At 46.5% G+C, this 26,081-nt stretch overlaps 2 protein-coding genes and 1 long non-coding RNA gene across 7 annotated transcripts in view; 1 reads left to right on the top strand and 2 right to left on the bottom strand.

Moving 5' to 3' along the window:
* The window catches only part of LOC110489361 (CD276 antigen), a 74,556-nt gene extending 51,975 nt beyond the window's left edge, over positions 1-22,581 (top strand). The window contains exon 4 of the mRNA XM_036971608.1: positions 22,472-22,581. Within this exon, the coding sequence (XP_036827503.1) occupies positions 22,472-22,494 (23 nt within the window). The 3' untranslated portion in view covers positions 22,495-22,581. The remainder of the gene's footprint in view (positions 1-22,471) is intronic.
* LOC110487851 (homeobox-containing protein 1) lies at positions 588-25,955 on the bottom strand. 5 transcript variants are annotated; one of them, XR_005041380.1, is made up of 12 exons: positions 25,705-25,954; positions 25,102-25,240; positions 22,443-22,875; positions 13,003-13,088; positions 12,251-12,361; positions 10,295-10,552; positions 8,460-8,616; positions 4,672-4,754; positions 4,395-4,490; positions 3,908-4,026; positions 2,655-3,507; positions 588-2,614 (listed from the first exon to the last, which is right to left on the bottom strand). XR_005041380.1 is itself a non-coding variant. In XM_036971606.1 (11 exons), the coding sequence occupies exons 2-11, from the start codon at positions 25,178-25,180 to the stop codon at positions 3,361-3,363; spliced, it is 1,569 nt and encodes a 522-aa protein (XP_036827501.1). In that variant the 5' UTR covers positions 25,181-25,192; positions 25,705-25,955; the 3' UTR covers positions 588-3,360. The 5 variants fall into 5 exon arrangements, 2 of the variants coding, with proteins under 2 accessions (XP_036827501.1, XP_036827500.1); XR_005041378.1 differs by having other exon boundaries at positions 588-2,786; positions 2,867-3,507; XR_005041379.1 differs by having other exon boundaries at positions 588-3,086; positions 3,127-3,507.
* LOC118946508 lies at positions 6,450-7,592 on the bottom strand. The gene is made up of 2 exons (XR_005041382.1): positions 7,072-7,592; positions 6,450-6,978 (listed from the first exon to the last, which is right to left on the bottom strand). It is a non-coding gene; the product is annotated as an uncharacterized LOC118946508 (long non-coding RNA).
* Positions 25,956-26,081: the final 126 nt, after the last annotated feature.

Raw genomic sequence — 26,081 nt, 5'->3', positions numbered from 1 at the left:
ACTACTGTAGACCTCCACAAGTCTGGTTTATCCTTGGGAGAAATTTCCAAACACCTGAAGGTACCACGTTCATCTGTACAAACAATAGTACACAAGTATAAACACGATGGGACCACACAGCCGTCATACCGCTCAGGAAGGAGACGCATTCTGTCTCCTAGAGATGAACGTACTTTGGTGAGAAAAGTGCAAATCAATCCCAGAACAACAGCAAAGGACCTTGTGAAGATGCTGGAGGAAACAGGTACAAAAGTATCTATATCCACAGTAAAACGAGGGAGGCTTGCATGGGAGGCTTACAAGCCGAAGCCGAAAATGGGAGGCTTACATGCCGAAGAACACCATCCCAACCGTGAAGCACGGGGGTGGCAGTATCATGTTGTGGGGGTGCTTTGCTGCATGAGGGACTGGTGCACTTCACAAAATAGATGGCATCATGTGGAAAGAAAATGATGAGATGTTACTTCAATATATCCACAAGACATCCATCAGGATGGTCGCAAATGGGTCTTCCAAATGGACAATGACCCCAAGCATACTTCCAAAGTTGTGGCAAATTGGCTTAAGGACAACAAAGTCAAGGTGTTGGAGTGGCCATCACAAAGCCCCGACCTCAATCCTATAGAAAATGTGTGGTCAGAACTAAATAAGCGTGTGCGAGCAAGGATGCCTACAAACCTGACTCAGTTACACCAGCTCTGTCAGGAGGAACTTATTGTGGGAACCTTGTGGAAAGCTCTCCGAAACATTGGACCCAAGTTTAAATTGTTTAAGGCAATGCTACCAAATACTAAACTTCTGACCCACTGGGAATGTGAGGAAATAAATAAAAGCTGAAATAAATAATTCTCTCTACTATTATTCTGACATTTCACATTCTTAAAATAAAGTGGTGATCCTAACTGACCTAAAACAGGGAATTTTTACTAGGATTATAAATGTCAGGAATTGTGAAAAACTGAGTTTAAATGTATTTGGCTAAAGGTGTATGTGAACTTCAGACTTCAACTGTACATAATACATAGTAGATGCAGTGAGGAAAACAAGTTTAAAAAAAAGACGTCCTCTCAACCCATTTCTGCTCACTGGGTGCTCATGTTTTGGCAGAAAACAGTCAATATCATTATATGATATGAAACATTCCTTTGAACAAGCTTTACTACAGAGAAATATTGGACGATTCATCAGCCTCCATCCACCATGTTTGGGTTTACCTGAGATTCCGTTTGTCCCTCAGGGTTGGACTCTTAACACTGACCAGACTACTTGATCGATCACTTGACGGATCGATAGATTGAGCCCAAAGTCTAACAAAGGTTACTAAGATCAGGTCAGACATTCAAGCGAGCAGAGAAAGGCGGATATTATCATGCTGATATTATCTTAAAAACACTATCGTCATAACAAAGATCAACCAAACTCAGCCTCGCTTGCTTCAACCAAACACACCGGACTCACCTTATCATCAAACACACCTGACCTGCAGGTTGAAAACATTCCTTCCTCCCTCCACTTAGCTCCAGTTCCATTTTACACAACCACTCGTCAATACCTTTTAAAAAGAAAAATCGCAAATACATTTTTTAAAGAAAGGCTTTTAGCTTATAGAAGGGCCGATAAATCCGCTTACCGGTACAACCCTCTTCCTTCAAAGGAGTTGTTTTTTTTCGTTTAAGACAGTCTTGGAATGCACTATATATATATATATATAGAGAGAGATAAATATTGCCATTACTATAAAGCATGATTACTGTATACATACAGTGGCCTCCCTACCACTAGAGGCACCAGAGCGACCTGTAGCACCCTTTCCACTATTAACTCTGACTGTCATAGCCCCTGAAGACCTCTAGGAGGACACTCAGAGCAGTCATAACCCCTGAAGACCTCCAGGGGAACAGACACTCAGAGCAGTCATAACCCCTGAAGACCTCTAGGAGGATAGACACTCAGAGCAGTCATAACCCCTGAAGACCTCCAGGGGAACAGACACTCAGAGCAGTCATAACCACTGAAGACCTCTAGGAGGATAGACACTCAGAGCAGTCATAACCCCTGAATAACTCTAGGAGGACACTCAGAGCAGTCATAACCCCTGAATAACTCTAGGAGGACACTCAGAGCAGTCATAACCCCTGAAGACCTCTAGGAGGACACTCAGAGCAGTCATAACCCCTGAAGACCTCTAGGAGGATAGACACTCAGAGCAGTCATAACCTCTGAAGACCTCTAGGAGGACACTCAGAGCAGTCATAACCCCTGAAGACCTCTAGGAGGACAGACACTCAGAGCAGTCATAACCCCTGAAGACCTCTAGGAGGACAGACACTCAGAGCAGTCATAACCCCTGAAGACCTCTAGGACAGACACTCAGAGCAGTCATAACCCCTGAAGACCTCCAGGACAGACACTCAGAGCAGTCATAACCCCTGAAGACCTCTAGGACAGACACTCAGAGCAGTCATAACCCCTGAAGACCTCCAGGGGAACAGACAGACACTCAGAGCAGTCATAACCCCTGAAGACCTCCAGGAGGACAGACACTCAGAGCAGTCATAACCCCTGAAGACCTCCAGGAGGACAGACACTCAGAGCAGTCATAACCCCTGAAGACCTCCAGGAGGACACTCAGAGCAGTCATAACCCCTGAAGACCTCCAGGAGGACAGACACTCAGAGCAGTCATAACCCCTGAAGACCTCTAGGAGGACAGACACTCAGAGCAGTCATAACCCCTGAAGACCTCCAGGAGGACAGACACTCAGAGCAGTCATAACCCCTGAAGACCTCCAGGAGGACACTCAGAGCAGTCATAACCCCTGAAGACCTCCAGGAGGACACTCAGAGCAGTCATAAACCCTGAAGACCTCCAGGAGGACAGACACTCAGAGCAGTCATAACCCCTGAAGACCTCTAGGAGGACAGACACTCAGAGCAGTCATAACCCCTGAAGACCTCTAGGAGGACAGACACTCAGAGCAGTCATAACCCCTGAAGACCTCCAGGAGGACAGACACTCAGAGCAGTCATAACCCCTGAAGACCTCTAGGAGGACAGACACTCAGAGCAGTCATAACCCCTGAAGACCTCTAGGAGGACACTCAGAGCAGTCATAACCCCTGAAGACCTCCAGGAGGACAGACACTCAGAGCAGTCATAACCCCTGAAGACCTCCAGGGGAACAGACACTCAGAGCAGTCATAACCCCTGAAGACCTCTAGGAGGACAGACACTCAGAGCAGTCATAACCCCTGAAGACCTACAGGGGAACAGACACTCAGAGCAGTCATCTTTCTTTTCTTTAAAAAAATCCCTTATATATGTAAAAATCCACACTTTAGTGACGTTCTTCTCCCATAGGTCACTCCTCATCCACAGTCTCCCTTTTCGATTCGTCAGCTTTGTGTTCCAGGACCTGAGGGGCGGGGCTAGGAGGGGGAAGGACATTGACGGCAGCCAATGAGGAGGGGTCTTGTTGATCAAGGTCCTTCCTGGATGAAATCTCTTCCTGTGAAGGAAATAGGTATTAATTTATTAAAACAGTTGACTCCCGATACATGCAATTCAGTTCATTGTTTCAGGGATAGTTTAACAAATCGCTGACTGAATCGTTGATTCACTGACTCACCTGCTCTGAGAATCGTTGATTCACTGACTCACCTGCTCTGAAAATCGTTGATTCACTGACTCACCTGCTCTGAGAATCGTTGATTCACTGACTCACCTGCTCTGAGAATCGTTGATTCACTGACTCACCTGCTCTGAGAATCGTTGATTCACTGACTCACCTGCTCTGAGAATCGTTGATTCACCTGCTCTGAGAATCGTTGATTCACTGACTCACCTGCTCTGAGAATCGTTGATTCACTGACTCACCTGCTCTGAGAATCGTTGATTCACTGACTCACCTGCTCTGAGAATCGTTGATTTACTTGCTCTGCGTAGTCATGTGGCTCCAGCTCCTCCCCGTTGGAGTGACAGCTCGGGCTGCGAACCTCGATACCATGACTCTCCAAGATGGCCGCCTCTGAGGGAGCGAGAGAGGGGAGGAAGGAAAGAGTAAGGAAGGTAAATAGCGAATGAGAGTGTGGAACTTCTTGCGATCTATTTCCAGTCTACAAATTATTTGCAATTATGTTCGGACTCGGCGTGGCGTGCGAGACTCGGTGTGGTGTGCGGACTCGGCGTGGCGTGCGAGACTCGGCGTGGCGTGCGGACTCGGCGTGGCGTGCGAGACTCGGCGTGGCGTGCGAGACTCGGCGTGGCGTGCGAGACTCGGCGTGGCGTGCGAGACTCGGCGTGGCGTGCGAGACTCGGCGTGGCGTGCGAGACTCGGTGTGGCGTGCTGACTCGGCGTGGCGTGCGGACTCGGTGTTGAGCATCAGAGATTCTCACCTATATTAGCCCGCCTCTTCATCTCCTTCCGGCGGTTGGCGAACCAGTTGTACACCTTCAGAGCCGTGACACGCTCAAACTCAGACAGCTTGCCTCCTGGGTAATGACAACAGGGAAAAAAAAAAAGATGAACAAGTGAATATATTTAATTGGGTGAGCTGCTCTCTCGTCATGATAAAATGAGAGCCTTTTTAAACATGGGATTCGATTGACAAAGCAGACATTTGAGAGACAGAAACAGATTGATTACAGGTGTTGCCAAACAAGCCAAACTGACCGGGTTTCTGGATGACTGAGTTGCAGGCGTTAGCGATCTCCTCTCTCTTCGCCTCGTCAGGGTACTGGTTCTCCATGAAGAAACTTGATAGCCAATAAGAAAACAGTTTTTATTAATTCTTTCCATTGTGTCAAGTAATTGTCTTTTTGTTTTCTCATGATTTGGTTGGGTCTAATTGTGCTGCTGTCCTGGGGCTCTGTGGGGTGTGTTTGTGTTTGTGAACAGAGCCCCAGGACCAGCTTGCTTAGGGGACTCTTCTCCAGGTTCATCTCTCTGTAGGTGATGGCTTTGTTATGGAAGGTTTGTGAATCGCTTCCTTTTAGGTGGTTGTAGAATTTAATGGCTCTTTTCTGGATTTTGATAATTAGTGGGTATCAGCCTAATTCTGCTCTGCATGCATTATTTGGTGTTCTACGTTGTACACAGAGGATATTTTTGCAGAATTCTGCATGCAGAGTCTCAACTTGGTGTTGGTCCCATTTTGTGAATTATTGGTTGGTGAGCGGACCTCAGACCTCACAACCATAAAGGGCAATGGGCTCTATGACTGATTCCAGTATTTTTAGACAGATCCTAATTGGTATGTTGAATTTTATGTTCCTTTTGATGGTGTTGAAGGCCCTTCTTGCCTGGTCTCTCAGATCGTTCACAGCTTTGTGGAAGTTATCTGTGGCGCTGATGTTTAGACCAAGGCATGTATAATTTCTTGTGTGCTCTAGGGCAATGGTGTCCAGATGGAATTTGTATTTGTGGTTCTGGCAACTGGACCTTTTTTGGAACACCATTATTTTTGTCTTACTGAGATTTACTGTCAGGGCCCAGGTCTGGTCTCTCTCCATGCCCCTCCCCTCTCTCTCTCCATGCCCCTCCCCTCTCTCTCTCCTTTTCTCTCTATGCCCCTCCCCTCTCTCTCTCCATGCCCCTCCCCTCTCTCTCTCCTTTTCTCTCCATGCCCCTCCCCTCTCTCTCTCCATGCCCCTCCCCTCTCTCTCTCCTTTTCTCTCTATGCCCCTCCCCTCTCTCTCTCTCCATGCCCCTCCCCTCTCTCCTTTTCTCTCTATGCCCCTCCCCTCTCTCTCTCTCCATGCCCCTCCCCTCTCTCTCTCCTTTTCTCTCTATGCCTCTGAAAAAGAATAACTTCACAAAATGTAGGAGCAGCATTTTTCTCCGTCTCTCCCTTCTCCATGCCTCCCACCTCTCCCTCCATGCCTCCCACCTCTCCCTCCATGCCTCCCACCTCTCCCTCCATGCCTCCCCCTGCCTCCCACCTCTCCCTGCCTCCCACCTCTCCCTCCCACCTCTCCCTGCCTCCCACCTCTCCCTCCCACCTTCTCAATCACAATAACCTCTACAGTACCGTCCTTCAGTGACTCTAAACTAGCCCATAAAGGAGTAGCAGCACTGCAGTGTTATTGCGTAATCCATAGAGCTGTGGGATGGTGTGGCTTGTCTAAGTGCCTGTGTATTTCTCATTACTGAGAGTGCCCTCTGCTTAGAAATATCACAGAGTCGTCGATCGCTTATATAGGATAAGGATATGCCTTGTTTAAAAAAAACCCACACAAAACAGACTGGTTATAAAGAATCTGTTAAGATACATACTGGGCTCTGAATTAAACTAATTAAATGTTTTAAAAAAGTTAAGAGGAGCACCATATAAAATTTAGGAGCAGCAGACAATGTTTTTTTTAACAATTTATTGAGATACTAACTATATGAATTCTAGCTACTTTCGAAGGCCATGTTGTAACCTAGAAACTAAATACATTAGTCGATTATGAAAGCTAAAATGTTTATTACAAAACACCTGTCGGGTGAAATTACAAAAGCCACATGTAAATAGTAGGTTTCTCAGTACACTGTCTCTTTAAATAAAATAAATGGCGGGTTTGTGATGACAACGTGCAATGACAAGAGATCTGTCATACATTCATTGCTATCGAAGAAAGTGTGTTGCTATGACCATTGATCCCTTTTCTTTCCCGCGGCCCCTCAGCTCGCCAACCGACGAGTGAACACGACTGAACAAAGTGTAAACAGATGGTTAACGACGGAAAAGCGCGAGCAGTTTTTAAAAAAACGGACCACGACATGGTTTATACAGTAATATACAGAGCATTCGGAAAGTATTCAGACCCCTTCCCCTTTCCCACATTTTGTTACGTTACAGCGTTATTCTAAAATCGATTAAATATACATTTTTCCTCATCAATCTACACACAATACCCAATAATGACACTGCAAAAACATCCACATGAACCTTAATGTAACAGAGTGAATTCCACGTGGCATGCTGCAAACAAACACCTGATGAGATCAAAGTGTTGTTAATGACACTGCAAAAACATCCACATGAACCTTAATGTAACAAAGTTAATGTGGCATGCTGCAAACAAACACCTGATGAGATCAAAGTGTTGGGTTTTTTTTTGCAGTGAAAGAGAACCACAAAATGACACACCTTGATAATGAAATGATTTAAATAGTAGTTTATTCTTCAGGTTGGCAGTAGTAGGTTGGGAGTGGTCAGTAAGCAGGGGTGAAAGTACACTTTATCCACATTAAAATGACCCCTCCTAAATTATCTGATCACAGTCACATCCGGCATGACTTAAAAATCCCCATCAGCCTCAGCAGCAGGACTAGCTGTACAGCTGTGTGATGTGGTGGCGAGAGGTGACACCTTCTATAGCTGATTGAGCCGTCTAGTCTGGAGTGTCGGCTTAAATAACTCAAATATACATGCACTGTAGGTCAGATCTTTTTTTTGACCTGGTTGAGCTAGATAAATGGTGCAACTGTGATGCTAACGATATTTTGTCGTGTATGCGACCAAATTGTTTGGACTTCAGAGCCTTAACAAGCCCAATGTGTCCTGGATAGGGGAGGGTTTGGTCGGGGGGGAGGCTGTCATTGTAAAATAAGAATTTGTTCTTAACTGACTTGCCTAGTTAAATAAAGGTTAAACAAAATACAGTCGACAAGATTCGATGACAAGATGACCTTGTCATCGAATCATGTCGACTGTTTGATTTAACCTTTATTTAACTAGGCAAGTCAGTTAAGAACAAATTCTTATTTGACAATGACAGCCTCCCCCCCCCCCCCGACCAAACCCTCCCCTAACCAGGACGACGCTGGGCCAATTGCGTGCCGCCCTATGGGACTCCTGATCATGGACGGTTGTGATACAGCCCGGGGATCAAACCAGGCCTCCATCACTGAGATTCAGTGTCTTAGACCGCTGCGCCACTCGGGAGTTAAATTAGAAGCCTTATCACAAACTTCAATAGACTCAACCACTTTTATTGTTTAGTGCTGGGGCTTGGACAAAGGCCTGGACAACCCATAGCTCTCCAGCATAGCTCTCCAGCCCAGACCAGGGTTGGGGACCACTGGCCCACTCATCAGACTCCGAAAACATGTCCACACAGCAGTGTTCTAGATTATTGGACAGTTGGCTTTCATGCTTTTCCGAATTCTCAGTGCGGCGGCTCAAGCACTTTCGCCAACCCATTTAAAAAATGGTCACACCCGTATTGATCAAGCCACACCTCACCAACCACCAAAACGGGAGCGAACATACCTTAAAAAAAAAAAAGGCACCATTTTGGAAAAACGTTGTCATTCAATACAAACCGCCGCGCAACGTAGCAAACGTTGAAGCGAAATGAACGCACCCCTAAAAATGTTTTAGTGACAGAATCACAACCACCATCGGGTTAGTGCTGGGTGGAGAATCTGTTGTCATGGAAACCTGACCCAATCGGGGTCTGTGATTGGCTCACCTCTCCATGATGGACTGGCACTCCTTCCTCCAGGTGAACCTGCTTCCCCTCCGCAGCCTAAGAGGACCGCCCGCCACCCCGCCCCTCTCCCCGGGGCTGACCCCTGTCCTCCAATCAGGCTCCTCCTTCACCAGGGAGCGCATCGACAGGGTAGCACCTATAGCGGGTGCCAGGGAGGGAGAGATGACATTAAAAACAACGGAGGAGAAAACATACTAAATATATTTTTTTAAACATTTAAAAAGATCACTGATTACAACTAGTAGCCTGATAGCAAAATAAAATAGTTATTGAAGAAAGTATAAAACGGTTTCAAGTCAACATTTACGATACACAGTAAAAACCCACACATCAGGAGGGCAGACAGTGGACATACAGCGCATTCGTAAAGTATTCAGACCCCTTGACTTTTTCAACATTTTGTTACGTTGCAGCCTTTTTCAAAAAAGCATTACATTGTTTTTTCCCCCTTATCTACACACACAATGAGAAAGGCAAAACAGGTTTAAAAAAAAACAAATAATAACATGAAATATCAAATTTATATAAAGTATTCAGACCCTTTACTCAGTACTTTGCTGAAGCAACAGAGGCAGCGATTACAGCCTCCAGTCTTCTTGGGTATGACCCTACAAGCTTGGCACACCTGTATTTGGGGAGTTTCTCCCATTCTTCTCTGTAGATCCTATCAAGCTCTGTCAGGTTGGATGGGGATCGTCGCTGCACAGCTATTTTCAGGTCTCTCCAGAGATGTTCGATTGGGTTCAAGTCCGGGCTCTGGCTGGGCCACTGAAGGAAATTCAGAGAGTTGTCCCAAAGCCACTCCCGCGTTGTCTTGGCTGTGTGCTTAGGGTCGTTGTCCTGTTGGAAGGTGAACCTTCACCCCAGTCTGAGGTCCTGAGAGCTCTGGAGCAGGTTTTCATCAAGGATCTGTATTTTACAGGATCTGTATCCTGACTAGTCTCCCAGTCCCTGCCGCTGAAAAACATCCCCACAGCATGATGCTGCCACCACCATGCTTCACCATAGGGATGGTGCCAGGTTTCCTCCAGACGTGCCGACTGGCATTCAGGCCAATCTTGGTTTCATCGGACCAGAGAATCTTGTTTCTCCTGGTCTGAAATTCCCAAGAGGGCCGCCATGTGCCTTTTACTGAGGAGTGGCTTCCGTCTGGCCACTCTACCGTAAAGGCCTGTTGTGGTGGAGTGCTGCAGATATGGTTGTCCTTCTGGAAGGTTCTCCCATCTCCACAGAGGAACTCTGTCAGAGACCATCGGGTTCTTGGTCACCTCCTCGACCACAGCCCTTCTCCCCCTTTTGCTCAGTTTGGCCGGGCGGCCAGCTCTAGGAAGAGTCTTGGTGGTTCCAAACGTCTTTGGAAGTTGGGGGTTGGTTACCTGGCTGTGAGGAGGCTGGTTACCTGGCTGTGAGGAGGCTGGTTACCTGGCTGTGAGGAGGCTGGTTACCTGGCTGTGAGGAGGCTGGTTACCTGGCTGTGAGGAGGCTGGTTACCTGGCTGTGAGGAGGCTGGTTACCTGGCTGTGAGGAGGCTGGTTACCTGGCTGTGAGGAGGCTGGTTACCTGGCTGTGAGGAGGCTGGTTACCTGGCTGTGAGGAGGCTGGTTACCTGGCTGTGAGGAGGCTGGTTACTTGGCTGTGAAGAGGCTGGTTACCTGGTTACCTGGCTGTGAGGAGGCTGGTTACCTGGTTACCTGGCTGTGAGGAGGCTGGTTACCTGGTTACCTGGCTGTGAGGAGGCTGGTTACCTGGCTGTGAAGAGGCTGGTTACATGGCTGTGAGGAGGCTGGTTACATGGCTGTGAGGAGGCTGGTTACCTGGCTGTGAGGAGGCTGCAGTGTACCATGGCAGCAGGTGCATCAGCAGCTCTCTCTGTCTGCCCCAGGTGGTGGAGGCGGTCGCGGCTGTAGTGGCCGTGGCGCCCGTGGCGGCGTTGCCCGTCCCCGTGACGTCTCTGTCCCCTCCCCTGGCTGCCCTGGGTCCAGAGCCCAGGTTTTGGCCCAGCCCCTGGCCGAGACCACTGAGCCCCAGGCCCAGACCCGCCGGGCCATGCTGGCTTTCACTCCACCTCAGCCCTTCAGTCAGGACAAAACCAAACCAGTGGTCAGGCCAACGCCAGATATACGGAGACGTTTTGAGAGTTTTAGCAGAAGCTGACCTCAAAATGACCTGTTTATATGGCTATCAAACAGGACTATAGTTTATTAAAATGGCAGGCCATAACTTGTTTTATCGCTGAATCATACTGAACGTTGGAGTTCTGTTCTGAACAGGTATTTAGCGCCAAAGCAGTAAATAATTGTAGAATTATTAAAGTGCCTGCTCGGGTAGGAGAAAAAAAAAAAAGCGTAGAGAAATGCTAGGCAACACGTTAGCATTAGTATCCACAATTAGCATCTCTGTTAGCGTTGCGATAAGAGCTATCATTGTTAGCCACGTAGGAATGAAAACCAGCACGTCCAGTAACACGACTGAGTACCACAGAAAGATAGCAGCAGTGACATAGGAGAGGAGATGGTGTGAGGAGGCGCTTATTTCATGCATGTGACTGACATAGCAGAGGAGATGGTGAGGAGGCGTTTATTTCATGCATATGACTGACAAAGCAGAGGAGATGGTGAGGAGGCGCTTATTTCATGCATATGACTGACAAAGCAGAGGAGATGGTGAGGAGGCGCTTATTTCATGCATGTGACTGACATAGGAGAGGAGATGTGTGAGGAGGCTCTTATTTCATGCATGTGACTGACATAGGAGAGGAGATGTGTGAGGAGGCTCTTATTTCATGCATGTGACTGACATAGGAGTAAAAACCACTTGTCTGGTGGGACGTAGCCTAAACATTCCATAATTTATTTATTTATTTCATCATTTGCTCACGTAGAATTGAGCAAAACGTTTAGTGTCGTTTAGAAAACCCACCTAGTGCATGTCTGTGGTTGGTGTTAATTCTCTCATCAGGTCACGATGCTACTCTAGCTTGTCTTAAAAGGGATAGTTCAAGATTTTGGCAATTTTGGCAAAAACTACTTGTTCTACTTTACCAGAGTCATATTTTGATTTATTTTATTTAACTAACAATTTGTTCTTAACTGATTTGGTTATTTACAATGACGGTCAAACGACGCTGGTCCAAATTGTGTGCCGCCCTCTGGGACTCCAAATCAAGGACGGGTTGTGATACAGCCTGGATTCGAACCAGGGTCTGTAGTGACGCGTCAAGCACTGAGATGCAGTTCCTTAGACCGCTACGCCACTCGGGAGCCCCACTCATAGATATCATTTGTATATCTCTGTGTGTAGTTTGAAGGAAGTCGAAGGTCGTTTCTGGAGCCATTGCTAACTAGCGTTAGCACAAAGACAGGAAGTCAACAGGAACAGCTAGCGTAATTTTGTCTTTAAGACACAGCTAGACGGAAACCACAATCATTCAAGCCAGATGACTAACATTATTGATTAGTATCTACAGTAACAGATCTATCTTTATCCTACTGTGTCTTTTCTCGTCATAAATATCTTGTCTCCTGATCTCTGTCCTTCACTGAACTCTAGCCAGCCCTCCAGGACTGTGTGTGTGTGTGTGTGTGTGTGTGTGTGCGCGCGCTCGTCCGTCCATGTCACAATCCTTGGTCACAGGGACGGGACATAAACTAATGGACAAACAGCTTCCTAAAAGAGCCCATAAACGTGTCATAGAGTCAACATGAACCCTTTCCTCCCCTCCCCGACAGACCCAGCAAACAGTAGCCTCCACCTCCTACCGTGGCTCTTACCTGGGTTGTTCTTCTCTAGCAGGTACCAGCGGTAGAAAGATCTGCGTTTGGAGTCGCTCATCTCCAAGCCCTGCTGCAGCAACCACTGGGAGATGTAACTCTGACTGATACCTAGAGAGAGGAGAAGAGAAAGAGGGGAGGAAGGGAGAGAGAAAGAAAGAGGGGAGGAGAGGAGAAAGAGGGGAGGAGAGGAGAGGAGAAAGAGGGGAGGAGGAGAGGAGAAAGAGTGGAGGAGGAGAGGAGAAAGAGGGGAGGAGAGGAGAAAGAGGGGAGGAGAGGAGAAAGAGGGGAGGAAGGGAGGAGAGGAGAAAGAGGGGAGGAGAGGAGAAAGAGGGGAGGAGGAGAGGAGAAGAGAATGAGAAGAGAAAGAGGGGAGGAGAAAGAGGGGAGGAGAGGAGAAAGAGGGGAGGAGAGGAGAAAGAGGGGAGGAGAGGAGAAAGAGGGGAGGAGAGGAGAAAGAGGGGAGGAGGAGAAGAGAATGAGAAGAGAAAGAGGGGAGGAAGGGAGAGAGAAAGAAAGAGGGGAGGAGAGGAGAAAGAGGGGAGGAGAATAGAATGAGGGGAGGAGGAGAGGAGAAGAGAATGAGAAGAGAAAGAGGGGAGAAGAAGAGAGCCAGGGTGAACGCATTAGAAAATATCCTAGACAGAAAGACAGTAATAGACAAACAAAAATTACATAAACAGTACCCCCCCCCCCCCCCCCCCCCCCCCACAGGTACACTGAAAGCTGTCTGAGCAGAATACATGTATTACCTGTGACCTGTCCCACGATGGCCTGGGAGATCCTGCGGTTGTTGAGGAAGGTTTTGATTTCCTCCTTCACCAGGTTACTGTCCCTCCTAGAAGAACAGGCACCACAGAGTTAACAGACGACAACCATAGTAGGACTGATTACCAACAACGACCAGACAGCCTACAGGGAGGAGGTGAGAGCCCTGGTGGAGGGGTGTCAGGAAATTAACCTCTCCCTCAACAGATGCACAATCGAGAGCATCCTGTCGAGCTGTATCACCGCCTGGTACGGCGACTGCAGGGCTCTCCAGAGGGTGGTGCGGTCTGCACAACGCATCACCGGGGGCAAACTACCTGCCCTCCAGGACACCTACAGCACACGATGTCACAGGAAGGCCATAAAGATCATCAAGGACAACAACCACCCGAGCCACTGCCTGTTCACCCCGCTACCATCCAGAGACTGAAAAACAGCTTCTATCTCAGGGCCATCAGACTGTTAAATATCCATCACTAGCCGGCTACCACCCGGTTACTCAACCCTGCCCCTTAGAGGCTGCTGCCCCATATACAAAGACATGGAATCACTGGTCACTTTAATAATGAAACACTAGTCACTTTAATAATGTTTACATACTGCTGTACTCATCTCATATGTAAATACTGTATTCTATACTACTGTATTTACTAAGTAGTCACTTTAATAATGTTTACATACTGCTGTACTCATCTCATATGTAAATACTGTATTCTATACTACTGTATTTACTAACTAGTCACTTTAATAATGTTTACATACTGCTGTACTCATCTCATATGTATATACTGAATTCTATTCTACTGTAGTTTAGTCAATGCCACTCTAACATTCCTCAATCTAATATTTATATATTTCTTAATTCCATTCTTGTACTTTTAGATGTGTGTATCGTTAGATCTTACTCCAACAGTGCAGTACTAACAGACCACACACACTTCCTGCAACAGAAACCACAGAGTAAGAACAGACCACACACACACTTCCTGCAACAGACACGACAGAGTAAGAACAGACCACACACACTTCCTGCAACAGACACCACAGAGTAAGAACAGACCACACACACTTCCTGCAACAGACACCACAGAGTAAGAACAGACCACACACACACTTCCTGCAACAGAAACCAGAGTAAGAACAGACCACACACACACACACTTCCTGCAACAGACACCACAGAGTAAGAACAGACCACACACACTTCCTGCCTCCTCACATCTGCACCAATGTGAATCTACTAATGCCGTCAAATGAAAACGTGATTCACATTTTCAAACAGTCCCTTTAGATTTTCCAAAAGGGGCTATACATTTTGGTGAGGTTTTTCTCATACCTGAGTAGCTTCGTTTCACTGCCGAAAAAATAAAAATTCAACCATTTAGGTGTTCAGCGAAATAACAACACAATGTCAAAATACAGGAAGCCTAGTCAAATAATTAACATCCAATCACATTAACTGATACTCTCTCGTTGGGAATTCCACTAACAGTCCGTATATAGCCAAACATATAGATGTGCGTTAGTTAAAGGGGCAAAGTACTGACAGGTTGTTGTTGTTTTTAATTGAGAGACCAGCTTAAAAAGTTATTTACTGACCATAATGTTCACTTGTCTGACCTCTTGCATGATGACGAGATTCTCACACGACTGGCTGATCTGGGTGATGTTTTTTCCTCACCTGAATGGTCTGAATCTAGGATTACAGGGACTCTCAACTATATTCAATGAATTGAAATCAGAAGCCACTGCCAGATTTCTGGATAGGGCTGCACTCAGAGTATCCTGCCTTGGCAAATCGCGCTGTTAAGACACTGATGCCCTTTGCAACCACATACCTATGTGAGAGTGGATTCTCTGCCCTCAGGCACAGACTGTGTGTGGAAAATGATTTAAGACTGAGTCTCTCTCCAATACAACCCAACATTGCAGAGTTATGTGCAGCCTTCCAAACACACCCTTCTCATTAAAATGTGGTGAGTTATTCACCATTTTTGATGAACAAATAAGATTTGATATGTAAGATGGTTAAATAAATAGCAAAATGATTGATTATTATTATATTATTATTTGTGCCCTGGTCCTATAAGAGCTCTTTGTCACTTCCCATGAGCCGGATTGTGACAAAAACTCACACTCATTCTGATGTTTAATAAATGTATTGTATAGTGTGTGTGTGTGGCAGACTAACAATGATGGGGAAAAAAATAACATTTGAGAGTGCGCTGACCCTGGTGCTAGAGGGGATACAGCTGAATGTTTGAAGGGGTACAGCTGGAGGATGAATGTTTGAAGGGGTACAGCTGGAGGATAAATGTTTGAGGGGGTACAGCTGGAGGATGAATGTTTGAGGGGGTACAGCTGGAGGATGAATGTTTGAAGGGGTACAGCTGAATGTTTGAAGGGGTACAGCTGGAGGCTGAATGTTTGAGGGGGTACAGCTGGAGGATGAATGTTTGAAGGGGTACAGCTGAATGTTTGAAGGGGTACAGCTGGAGGCTGAATGTTTGAAGGGGTACAGCTGGAGGATGAATGTTTGAGGGGGTACAGCTGGAGGATGAATGTTTGAAGGGGTACAGCTGAATGTTTGAAGGGGTACAGCTGGAGGCTGAATGTTTGAAGGGGTACAGCTGAATGTTTGAAGGGGTACAGCTGGAGGCTGAATGTTTGAAGGGGTACAGCTGAATGTTTGAAGGGGTACAGCTGGAGGATGAATGTTTGAAGGGGTACAGCTGAATGTTTGAAGGGGTACAGTTGAATGTTTGAAGGGGTACAGTTGAATGTTTGAAGGGGTACAGCTGGAGGTTGAATGTTTGAAGGGGTACAGCTGGAGGATGAATGTTTGAGGGGGTACAGCTGGAGGATGAATGTTTGAGGGGGTACAGCTGGAGGATGAATGTTTGAAGGGGTACAGCTGAATGTTTGAAGGGGTACAGCTGGAGGCTGAATGTTTGAAGGGGTACAGCTGAATGTTTGAAGGGGTACAGCTGGAGGATGAATGTTTGAAGGGGTACAGCTGAATGTTTGAAGGGGTACAGTTGAATGTTTGAAGGGGTACAGTTGAATGTTTGAAGGGGTACAGCTGGAGGTTGAATGTTTGAAGGGGTACAGCTGGAGGTTGAATGTTTGAAGGGGTACAGCTGGAGGTTGAATGTTTGAAGGGGTACAGCTGGAGGATGAATGTTTGAAGGGGTACAGCTGGAGGATGAATGTTTGAAGGGGTACAGCTGGAGGATGAATGTTTGAAGGGGTACAGCTGGAGGATGAATGCTTGAAGGGGTACAGCTGGAGGATGAATGTTTGAAGGGGTACAGCTGGAGGATGAATGTTTGAAGGGGTACAGCTGGAGGTTGAATGTTTGAAGGGGTACAGCTGGAGGATGAATGTTTGAAGGGGTACAGCTGGAGGCTGAATGTTTGAAGGGGTACAGCTGGAGGATGAATGTTTGAAGGGGTACAGCTGGAGGATGAATGTTTGAAGGGGTACAGCTGAATGTTTGAAGGGGTACGGCTGGAGGATGAATGTTTGAAGGGGTACAGCTGAATGTTTGAAGGGGTACAGCTGGAGGTTGAATGTTTGAAGGGGTACAGCTGGAGGATGAATGTTTGAAGGGGTACAGCTGGAGGTTGAATGTTTGAAGGGGTACAGCTGGAGGATGAATGTTTGAAGGGGTACAGCTGGAGGATGAATGTTTGAAGGGGTACAGCTGAATGTTTGAAGGGGTACAGCTGGAGGCTGAATGTTTGAAGGGGTACAGCTGGAGGATGAATGTTTGAGGGGGTACAGCTGGAGGATGAATGTTTGAAGGGGTACAGCTGAATGTTTGAAGGGGTACAGCTGGAGGCTGAATGTTTGAAGGGGTACAGCTGAATGTTTGAAGGGGTACAGCTGGAGGCTGAATGTTTGAAGGGGTACAGCTGGAGGATGAATGTTTGAAGGGGTACAGCTGAATGTTTGAAGGGGTACAGTTGAATGTTTGAAGGGGTACAGTTGAATGTTTGAAGGGGTACAGCTGGAGGTTGAATGTTTGAAGGGGTACAGCTGGAGGTTGAATGTTTGAAGGGGTACAGCTGGAGGATGAATGTTTGAAGGGGTACAGCTGGAGGATGAATGTTTGAAGGGGTACAGCTGGAGGATGAATGCTTGAAGGGGTACAGCTGGAGGATGAATGCTTGAAGGGGTACAGCTGGAGGATGAATGTTTGAAGGGGTACAGCTGGAGGATGAATGTTTGAAGGGGTACAGCTGGAGGTTGAATGTTTGAAGGGGTACAGCTGGAGGATGAATGTTTGAAGGGGTACAGCTGGAGGCTGAATGTTTGAAGGGGTACAGCTGGAGGATGAATGTTTGAAGGGGTACAGCTGGAGGATGAATGTTTGAAGGGGTACAGCTGAATGTTTGAAGGGGTACGGCTGGAGGATGAATGTTTGAAGGGGTACAGCTGAATGTTTGAAGGGGTACAGCTGGAGGTTGAATGTTTGAAGGGGTACAGCTGGAGGATGAATGTTTGAAGGGGTACAGCTGGAGGTTGAATGTTTGAAGGGGTACAGCTGGAGGTTGAATGTTTGAAGGGGTACAGCTGGAGGATGAATGTTTGAAGGGGTACAGCTGGAGGATGAATGTTTGAAGGGGTACAGCTGGAGGATGGATGTTTGAGGGGGTACAGCTGGAGGATGAATGTTTGAAGGGGTACAGCTGAATGTTTGAAGGGGTACAGCTGGAGGTTGAATGTTTGAAGGGGTACAGCTGAATGTTTGAAGGGGTACAGCTGGAGGTTGAATGTTTGAAGGGGTACAGCTGGAGGTTGAATGTTTGAAGGGGTACAGCTGGAGGTTGAATGTTTGAAGGGGTACGGGACTACAAAACGTTTGGGAAACACTAATGGTCGAAGTGAATACATTCTTCACCATATGGGTTTTACCTCCCCTGTATTTTCACATAAACAAAATGTTGACTCAAGATTCAACATTTCTGGAAATCTACAATGTACACATGAAATCAGAGAGACTCTGGTTTCTGGAATGTCTAAAACCTTGAGGGGGGGGGGGGGAAGAAAAAAAAAACAGACAGGGCTTAGATTGTTGACAAGATGTGAATTATATTTTGTCTCCAATGTTCATTGAAAACATCAATACATTTTCACAAGGGGGAGGACTTGTCTCTCTCAGAATACAGTGTTAATAGTTGTTGGTTAGTCAGCCAGCGGGCAAATGTTTAGCCATATTTACATAGATGTCAAAATAGACCAGTCAAAACAAGACACGGTATCAAGAACAAGATAAAGATGAGTCACCAATGATTCCCCGCAGCTTCTTGTCATTAGTTGGAAGTTATCTGGCAGAATCACAACACTCGGACTTCTGCAGCATCGTTGTCTCCTATATTGTCAGAGACTTCTGGGAGTTTAGATTAATCTCCCCCGGGTTGGTTTGTTTTGTTTACAAGCGTTTCGCTACACACCTCAATAACATCTGCTACATGTGTGTGTCTTTGATTATTGTTGTTGCCGCGGTTGAAAGTTGATTGCATGCGATTTGGAACCTGGGCTGCCTCCAGGAAGGAGGAAGGAGCCCCGGTCTGGCAGAAGTCATCTCGAAACAAAAGTGACATATTTAAGCATCTGTAGTAATTAATAGGATTTACAAAAGTGATTGATTTTTTTTTATTTTTTATTATTTTTTTAAACAAACATTTTATTTCCCCAATGTTTCCTCCCAATGAAAACTGAAGGCATCACTTCTTTTTTTATATAAATAAGAAACAATTTGTTGGAAATCCCAAAATTGTACTTTTAACATTTATTCTATGTTAAAAAGAGATGTGTGTTTCTGGTCGATGCGCCGTGCTGCCTCAAGTTTTACTGTCACGTGCTGCGGACACTCACTTCTTACTCCAAACACAACCATGGAGCAATAATCTATAATTACAACTATTAATTACAACTATTATAACCAATAATCAATATCCATGTAGCACAAACAACTTTGACAAGGAAGAACAAAAACACTATGTACAGGGTCAGGAGGAGGTAGATATGTACAGGGTCAGGAGGAGGTAGATATGTACAGGGTCAGGAGGAGGTAGATATGTATAGGGTCAGGAGGAGGTAGATATGTACAGGGTCAGGAGGAGGTAGATATGTACAGGGTCAGGAGGAGGTAGATATGTACAGGGTCAGGAGGAGGTAGATATGTACAGGGTCAGGAGGAGGTAGATATGTACAGGGTCAGGAGGAGGTAGATATGTACAGGGTCAGGAGGAGGTAGATATATACAGGGTCAGGAGGAGGTAGATATGTACAGGGTCAGTAGGAGGTAGATATGTACAGGGTCAGGAGGAGGTAGATATGTACAGGGTCAGGAGGAGGTAGATATGTACAGGGTCAGGAGGAGGTAGATATGTACAGGGTCAGGAGGAGGTAGATATGTATAGGGGTAAGGTGACTATATACAGGGTCAGCACCATATTAACAATGTACAGGGATACTGGAGTGATGGAGGTAGATATGTACAGGGATACTGGAGTGATGGAGGTAGATATGTACAGGGATACTGGAGTGATGGAGGTAGATATGTACAGGGATACTGGAGTGATGGAGGTAGATATGTACAGGGTCAGGAGGAGGTAGATATGTACAGGGTCAGTAGGAGGTAGATATGTACAGGGTCAGGAGGAGGTAGATATGTACAGGGTCAGGAGGAGGTAGATATGTACAGGGTCAGGAGGAGGTAGATATGTACAGGGTCAGGAGGAGGTAGATATGTACAGGGTCAGGAGGAGGTAGATATGTACAGGGTCAGGAGGAGGTAGATATGTACAGGGTCAGGAGGAGGTAGATATGTATAGGGGTAAGGTGACTATATACAGGGTCAGCACCATATTAACAATGTACAGGGATACTGGAGTGATGGAGGTAGATATGTACAGGGATACTGGAGTGATGGAGGTAGATATGTACAGGGATACTGGAGTGATGGAGGTAGATATGTACAGGGTTACTGGAGTGATGGAGGTAGATATGTACAGGGTTACTGGAGTGATGGAGGTAGATATGTACAGGGATACTGGAGTGATGGAGGTAGATATGTACAGGGATACTGGAGTGATGGAGGTAGATATGTACAGGGTTACTGGAGTGATGGAGGTAGATATGTACAGGGTTACTGGAGTGATGGAGGTAGATATGTACAGGGATACTGGAGTGATGAGGTAGATATGTACAGGGATACTGGAGTGATGGAGGTAGATATGTACAGGGATACTGGAGTGATGGAGGTAGATATGTACAGGGTTACTGGAGTGATGGAGGTAGATATGTACAGGGATACTGGAGTGATGGAGGTAGATATGTACAGGGTTACTGGAGTGATGGAGGTAGATATGCATGATTGCCTGGATGCAATCATCTCTTTCCCTCCCTACACACCTGACCCAAATCAGCCAGACTAACAGCTAACAGCAGGAGAATAAGTCATCGTCACCAGGGCCTCAGGCCGTTGTCTGATAATGATATAATCATCCTCCTCTCCAGACGCAAGACTAGTTTCTCTCCCCCCCCCCACCTCTCCTACGGTGTTCACCTCAAATAACCATCCTTCTCTTTACCATGATTCACCGTTCGCTCCTAATCTTCTTCTACCATCTCTTTAAGCAGTAGGGCCACATCTCTCCTCATTACAGTCCCATAGACCCACATCTCTCCTCATTACTGTCCTATAGGCCCACATCTCTCCTCATTACAGACCTATAGGCCCACATCTCTCCTCATTACAGTCCTATAGGCCCACATCTCTCCTCATTACAGTCCTATAGGGCCACATCTCTCCTCATTACAGTCCTATAGGCCCACATCTCTCCTCATTACAGTCCTATAGGCCCACATCTCTCCTCATTACAGTCCTATAGGCCCACATCTCTCCTCATTACAGTCCTATAGGCCCACATCTCTCCTCATTACAGTCCTATAGGGCCACATCTCTCCTCATTACAGTCCTATAGGCCCACATCTCTCCTCATTACAGTCCTATAGGCCCACATCTCTCCTCATTACAGTCCTATAGGCCCACATCTCTCCTCATTACAGTCCTATAGGCCCACATCTCTCCTCATTACAGTCCTATAGGCCCACATCTCTCCTCATTACAGTCCTATAGGCCCACATCTCTCCTCATTACAGTCCTATAGGGCCACATCTCTCCTCATTACAGTCCTATAGGCCCACATCTCTCCTCATTACAGTCCTATAGGGCCACATCTCTCCTCATTACTGTCCTATAGGCCCACATCTCTCCTCATTACAGTCCTATAGGCCCACATCTCTCCTCATTACAGTCCTATAGGCCCACATCTCTCCTCATTACAGTCCTATAGGCCCACATCTCTCCTCATTACTGTCCTATAGGGCCACATCTCTCCTCATTACAGTCCTATAGGCCCACATCTCTCCTCATTACAGTCCTATAGGCCCACATCTCTCCTCATTACAGTCCTATAGGCCCACATCTCTCCTCATTACAGTCCTATAGGCCCACATCTCTCCTCATTACTGCCCTATAAGCCCACATCTCTCCTCATTACAGTCCTATAGGCCCACATCTCTCCTCATTACAGTCCTATAGGGCCACATCTCTCCTCATTACTGTCCTATAGGCCCACATCTCTCCTCATTACAGTCCTATAGGCCCACATCTCTCCTCATTACAGTCCTATAGGCCCACATCTCTCCTCATTACTGTCCTATAGGCCCACATCTCTCCTCATTACAGTCCTATAGGCCCACATCTCTCCTCATTACAGTCCTATAGGGCCACATCTCTCCTCATTACAGTCCTATAGGCCCACATCTCTCCTCATTACAGTCCTATAGGCCCACATCTCTCCTCATTACTGTCCTATAGGCCTATACCCCATTACTGTCCTATAGGCCCACATCTCTCCTCATTACAGTCCCATAGACCCACATCTCTCCTCATTACTGTCCTATAGGCCTCTACCTCATTACTGTCCTATAGGCCCACATCTCTCATTACTGTCCTATAGGCCTCTACCTCATTACTGTCCTATAGGCCCACATATCTCCTCATTACTGTCCTATAGGCCTATACCTCATTACTGTCCTATAGGCCCACATCTCTCCTCATTAGTCCCATAGACCCACATCTCTCCTCATTACAGTCCCATAGACCCACATCTCTCCTCATTACTGTCCTATAGGCCCACGTCTCTCCTCATTACAGTCTTATAGGCCCACGTCTCGCCTCATTACAGTCTTATAGGCCAACATCTCTCCTCATTACTGTCATATAGGCCCACATCTCTCCTCATTACAGTCCTATACCTCATTACTGTCCTATAGGCCCACATCTCTTTTCCTGTCTCCATAAATGAAACCAACTCTCTCAACAGCCCTCTTGCCCCCTCCTCACCTCATGTACTCCTCTACCTTCTCCTCCAGGTCCCAGTCCTCCTCCGCCATGATGTCATAGCTGAATGACCTCTGAACTCCAACTGCCGGGGGGTACAGCGGCGGGGGCGAGGTTTCGTAGCTGTTGCTAGGCGACAGGGAGGCGCCATCCAGCCCGGGTGTCTGCGTGGTGACGGAGGCCAAAGAGAGGGAGGAAGAGGAGGAGGAGGAGGAGGCTGGGGCGGAGGCTGTGGTAGGGGTAGTGTTGGTTGTGGGGTTGGCGGTGTGGGTGTCGTTGCAGTACGGGGGGCGATGGTCGGGATCTAGCCGCTCTAGGGATGCTAAAGCCTGGATGATCTGTGGCTTGGTCATCCCTGAGAGACGGAGACGCTGAAGGAGGTCGATCTGCTCGATGGTATAGCGCGGCTCCACCTCACAACACTCCATCCTGACATCTAACGGGTTAAAACAGACACGAATAGTTCACAGACACTTTTAAAAAAAAGGTCTCTAAAATACTGTATCAGAGACACGTTGTTATCAATTTGATTTACAAATTCTCTATGGGGTAATGAATCTGGCTAAGGGAATCTGGCGTCCCTTGTCCCACAACTAGGCATCTATATTATCATTTAACATCTCTGACCTACTTTCCCTGAGGCCTCAGTCAGAACTGTTAATATAAATGCCTAGTAGCGAGCTGAACTTTGGCACAGTCACATCTCTTACATATTTGTCCTGAGCATAACCCTAACCCGATTACTCATTAAGTTATAATAAGACAGTGCTGATTCACAGCCCGATGACTCATTAAGTTATAATAAGACAGTGCTGATTCACAGCCCGATGACTCATTAAGTTATAATAAGACAGTGCTGATTCACAGCCCGATGACTCATTAAGTTATAATAAGACAGTGCTGATTCACAGCCCGATTACTGATTAAGTTATAATAAGACAGTGTATTTGGAAAGTATTGAGACCCCCTTCCCCTTGTTGTTACATTACAGCCTTGTTCTAAAACGGATTCAATAAGTACAATTCCTTATCAATCTACACACAATAACCCCATAATGACAAAGTGAAAACAGGTTAAGAAATGTTTGCACAATTATTAAAAATATAAATACTTTATTTACATAAGTATTCAGACCCTTTGCTATGAGACTTGAAATTGATCTCAGGTGCATCCTGTTTCCATTGATAATGTTTCTACAACTTGATTGGAGTCCACCTGTGGTAAATTCAATTGATTGGACATGAATTGGAAAGGCACACAACCTGTCTATATAAGGTCCCACAGTTGACAGTGCATGTCGGAGCAAAAACCAAGCCATGAGGTCGAAGGAATTGTCCGTAGATTTGGGGAAGGATATGCAACATTGAAGGTCCCCAGGAACACAGTGGCCCTCATCGTTATTCATCGTCCTTAAATGTAAGAAGTTTGGAACTCTTGATGGTTTTCCTAGACCTGGCCGCCCGGCCAAACTGAGCAAAAGGGGGAGAAGGGCTGTGGTCGAGGAGGTGACCAAGAACCCGATGGTCACTGACAGAGTTCCTCTGTGGAGATGGGAGAACCTTCCAGAAGGACAACCATATGTGCAGCACTCCACCACAACAGGCCTTTATGGTAGAGTGGCCAGACGGAAGCTACTCCTCAGTAAAAGGCACATGACCGACTGCATGGAGTTTGCAAAAAGGCACCTAAAGGACTCAGACTGTGAGAAACAAGATTATCTGGTCTAATAAAGCCAAGATTGAACTCTTTGTCCTGAATGACAAGCGGCACATCTGGAGGAAACCTGGCACCATCCCTACGGTGAAGCATGGTGGTGGCACCATCCCTACGGTGAAGCATGGTGGTGGCACCATCCCTACGGTGAAGCATGGTGGTGGCACCATCCCTACGGTGAAGCATGGTGGTGGCACCATCCCTACGGTGAAGCATGGTGGTGGCACCATCCCTACGGTGAAGCATGGTGGTGGCACCATCCCTACGGTGAAGCATGGTGATGGCAGCATCATGCTGTGGGGATGTTTTTCAACCGGACTGGGAGACTAGTCAGGATCGAGGAAAAGATGAACAGAGCAAAGTACAGAGAGATCCTTGATGAAAACCTGCTCCAAAGCGCTCAGGACCTCAGACTGGGTTGAAGGTTCACCTTCCAACAGGACAAGAACCCTAAGCACACAGCCAAGACCTGAGAGAGACCTGAAAATAGCTGTGCAGCAACGCTCCCCATCCAACCTGACAGAGCTTGAGAGGATCTACAGAGAAGAATGCGAGAAACTCCACAAATACAGGTGTGCCAAGCTTGTAGCATCATACCCAAGAAGACTGGAGGCTGTAATCTCTGCCAAAAGGTGCTTACTGAGTAAAGGGTCTGAATACTTATGTCAATATCATATTTCCTTTTATTTTTTCTAAAAACCTGTTTTTACTTTGTCATTATGGGGTTGATGGGTATATTGAATCTATTTTAGAATAAGGCTGTAACATAACACGTTTTGGAAAAAGTCAATAGGTCTGAATACTTTCCAGAAATAACCTATGTATTTATTGCCATGATGTTTAACGTTAGCTATATACTGACATTAATAAATAAATCTGTGCATTGATTGTAAAATAATGTGTGTCATTGCCCCTGCCCATGGCATTACAGTGCCCGACTGCAGCCTACCTGACAGCGGGGGTGAGAGGCGCCCTGTGGGCAGAGGCTCGGTTCGCGGTGACGCAGCCGGGAGGCACCACTGTCGCATGGCTCGATGGAGCTGCCGGGGAGGGAGAGGTAGGCGACCCTTGATGCTGCGGTGTAGGGACTAGGGAAGAAATGCCACTGGGGTCAACTAGCTAGAAACTTCACTTCAAATATGATTAAAGTTTTGTAGTTAAATTAGATATGGCCTGTTGCTAAATAAAAGGACCTAACTAGCTATCAAGTTGGCTTGTTGTTGCCAGGTGAGAAGCGCCAGTCACTTTCACTGACGCGCTGCAGCCTGGTTTGGCTATATGGTTAGCTTATCACGCTAGCTAATTATTAGCTCGCTAGCTATCTCTTATCTGTTGACAGTAACTTGCAAGCTATTAAAAGTAGCAAACTTGAGCTAAGTTGTAAATCTAGCTAACTCATTGCATCCACCTTGCACCAATAACTAGCGCACGCTAATTAGGTCATAAACCAGAGCACTTTGCACCAAATGGTATCTTGATTTAGCCGAGGTGGGAGATAATGGCATGCTAATGCAGACACATGATGCTAACCGGCAGCGCCCCTTTATCTTACCTCCCGCTGCTGTGGCAAGCCGCAGCCGTCTAAATGGGTAGCTGTAACGCAGCAGGGGACGCTAATGTGGGCACTTCTCTTGAAACGCTCAACCGTGCACGTCGACCGAACAAAACTTTCGTAACGGTTTCCAACTAGCTAATGAAGGTGATCCGTGCAGGGTCACATTGTCCCGGGATGCAACAGCAGAACCGTAAAGAAACGGTAAACGGGGAGTCGGTCTCAGTTTCTGACCTCTAACCCCACCACACTGTCCCGGGATGATATAGGAAGTTATTCATCTGGGAGGGAAAATCAAAACGGTTTTTATTTTTTATTATTAATTAATACATTCAGTTCCCCCCCCCAAAAAAAGTGAATAGTGCAAACCTTATAGC

The sequence above is a fragment of the Oncorhynchus mykiss genome, chromosome 32 (genome assembly GCF_013265735.2).
Source record: "Oncorhynchus mykiss isolate Arlee chromosome 32, USDA_OmykA_1.1, whole genome shotgun sequence".
NCBI classification, from domain to species: domain Eukaryota; kingdom Metazoa; phylum Chordata; class Actinopteri; order Salmoniformes; family Salmonidae; genus Oncorhynchus; species Oncorhynchus mykiss.
Note: the sequence above shows the minus strand (reverse complement) of the source record. Positions and strands in the feature narration are given on the sequence as shown.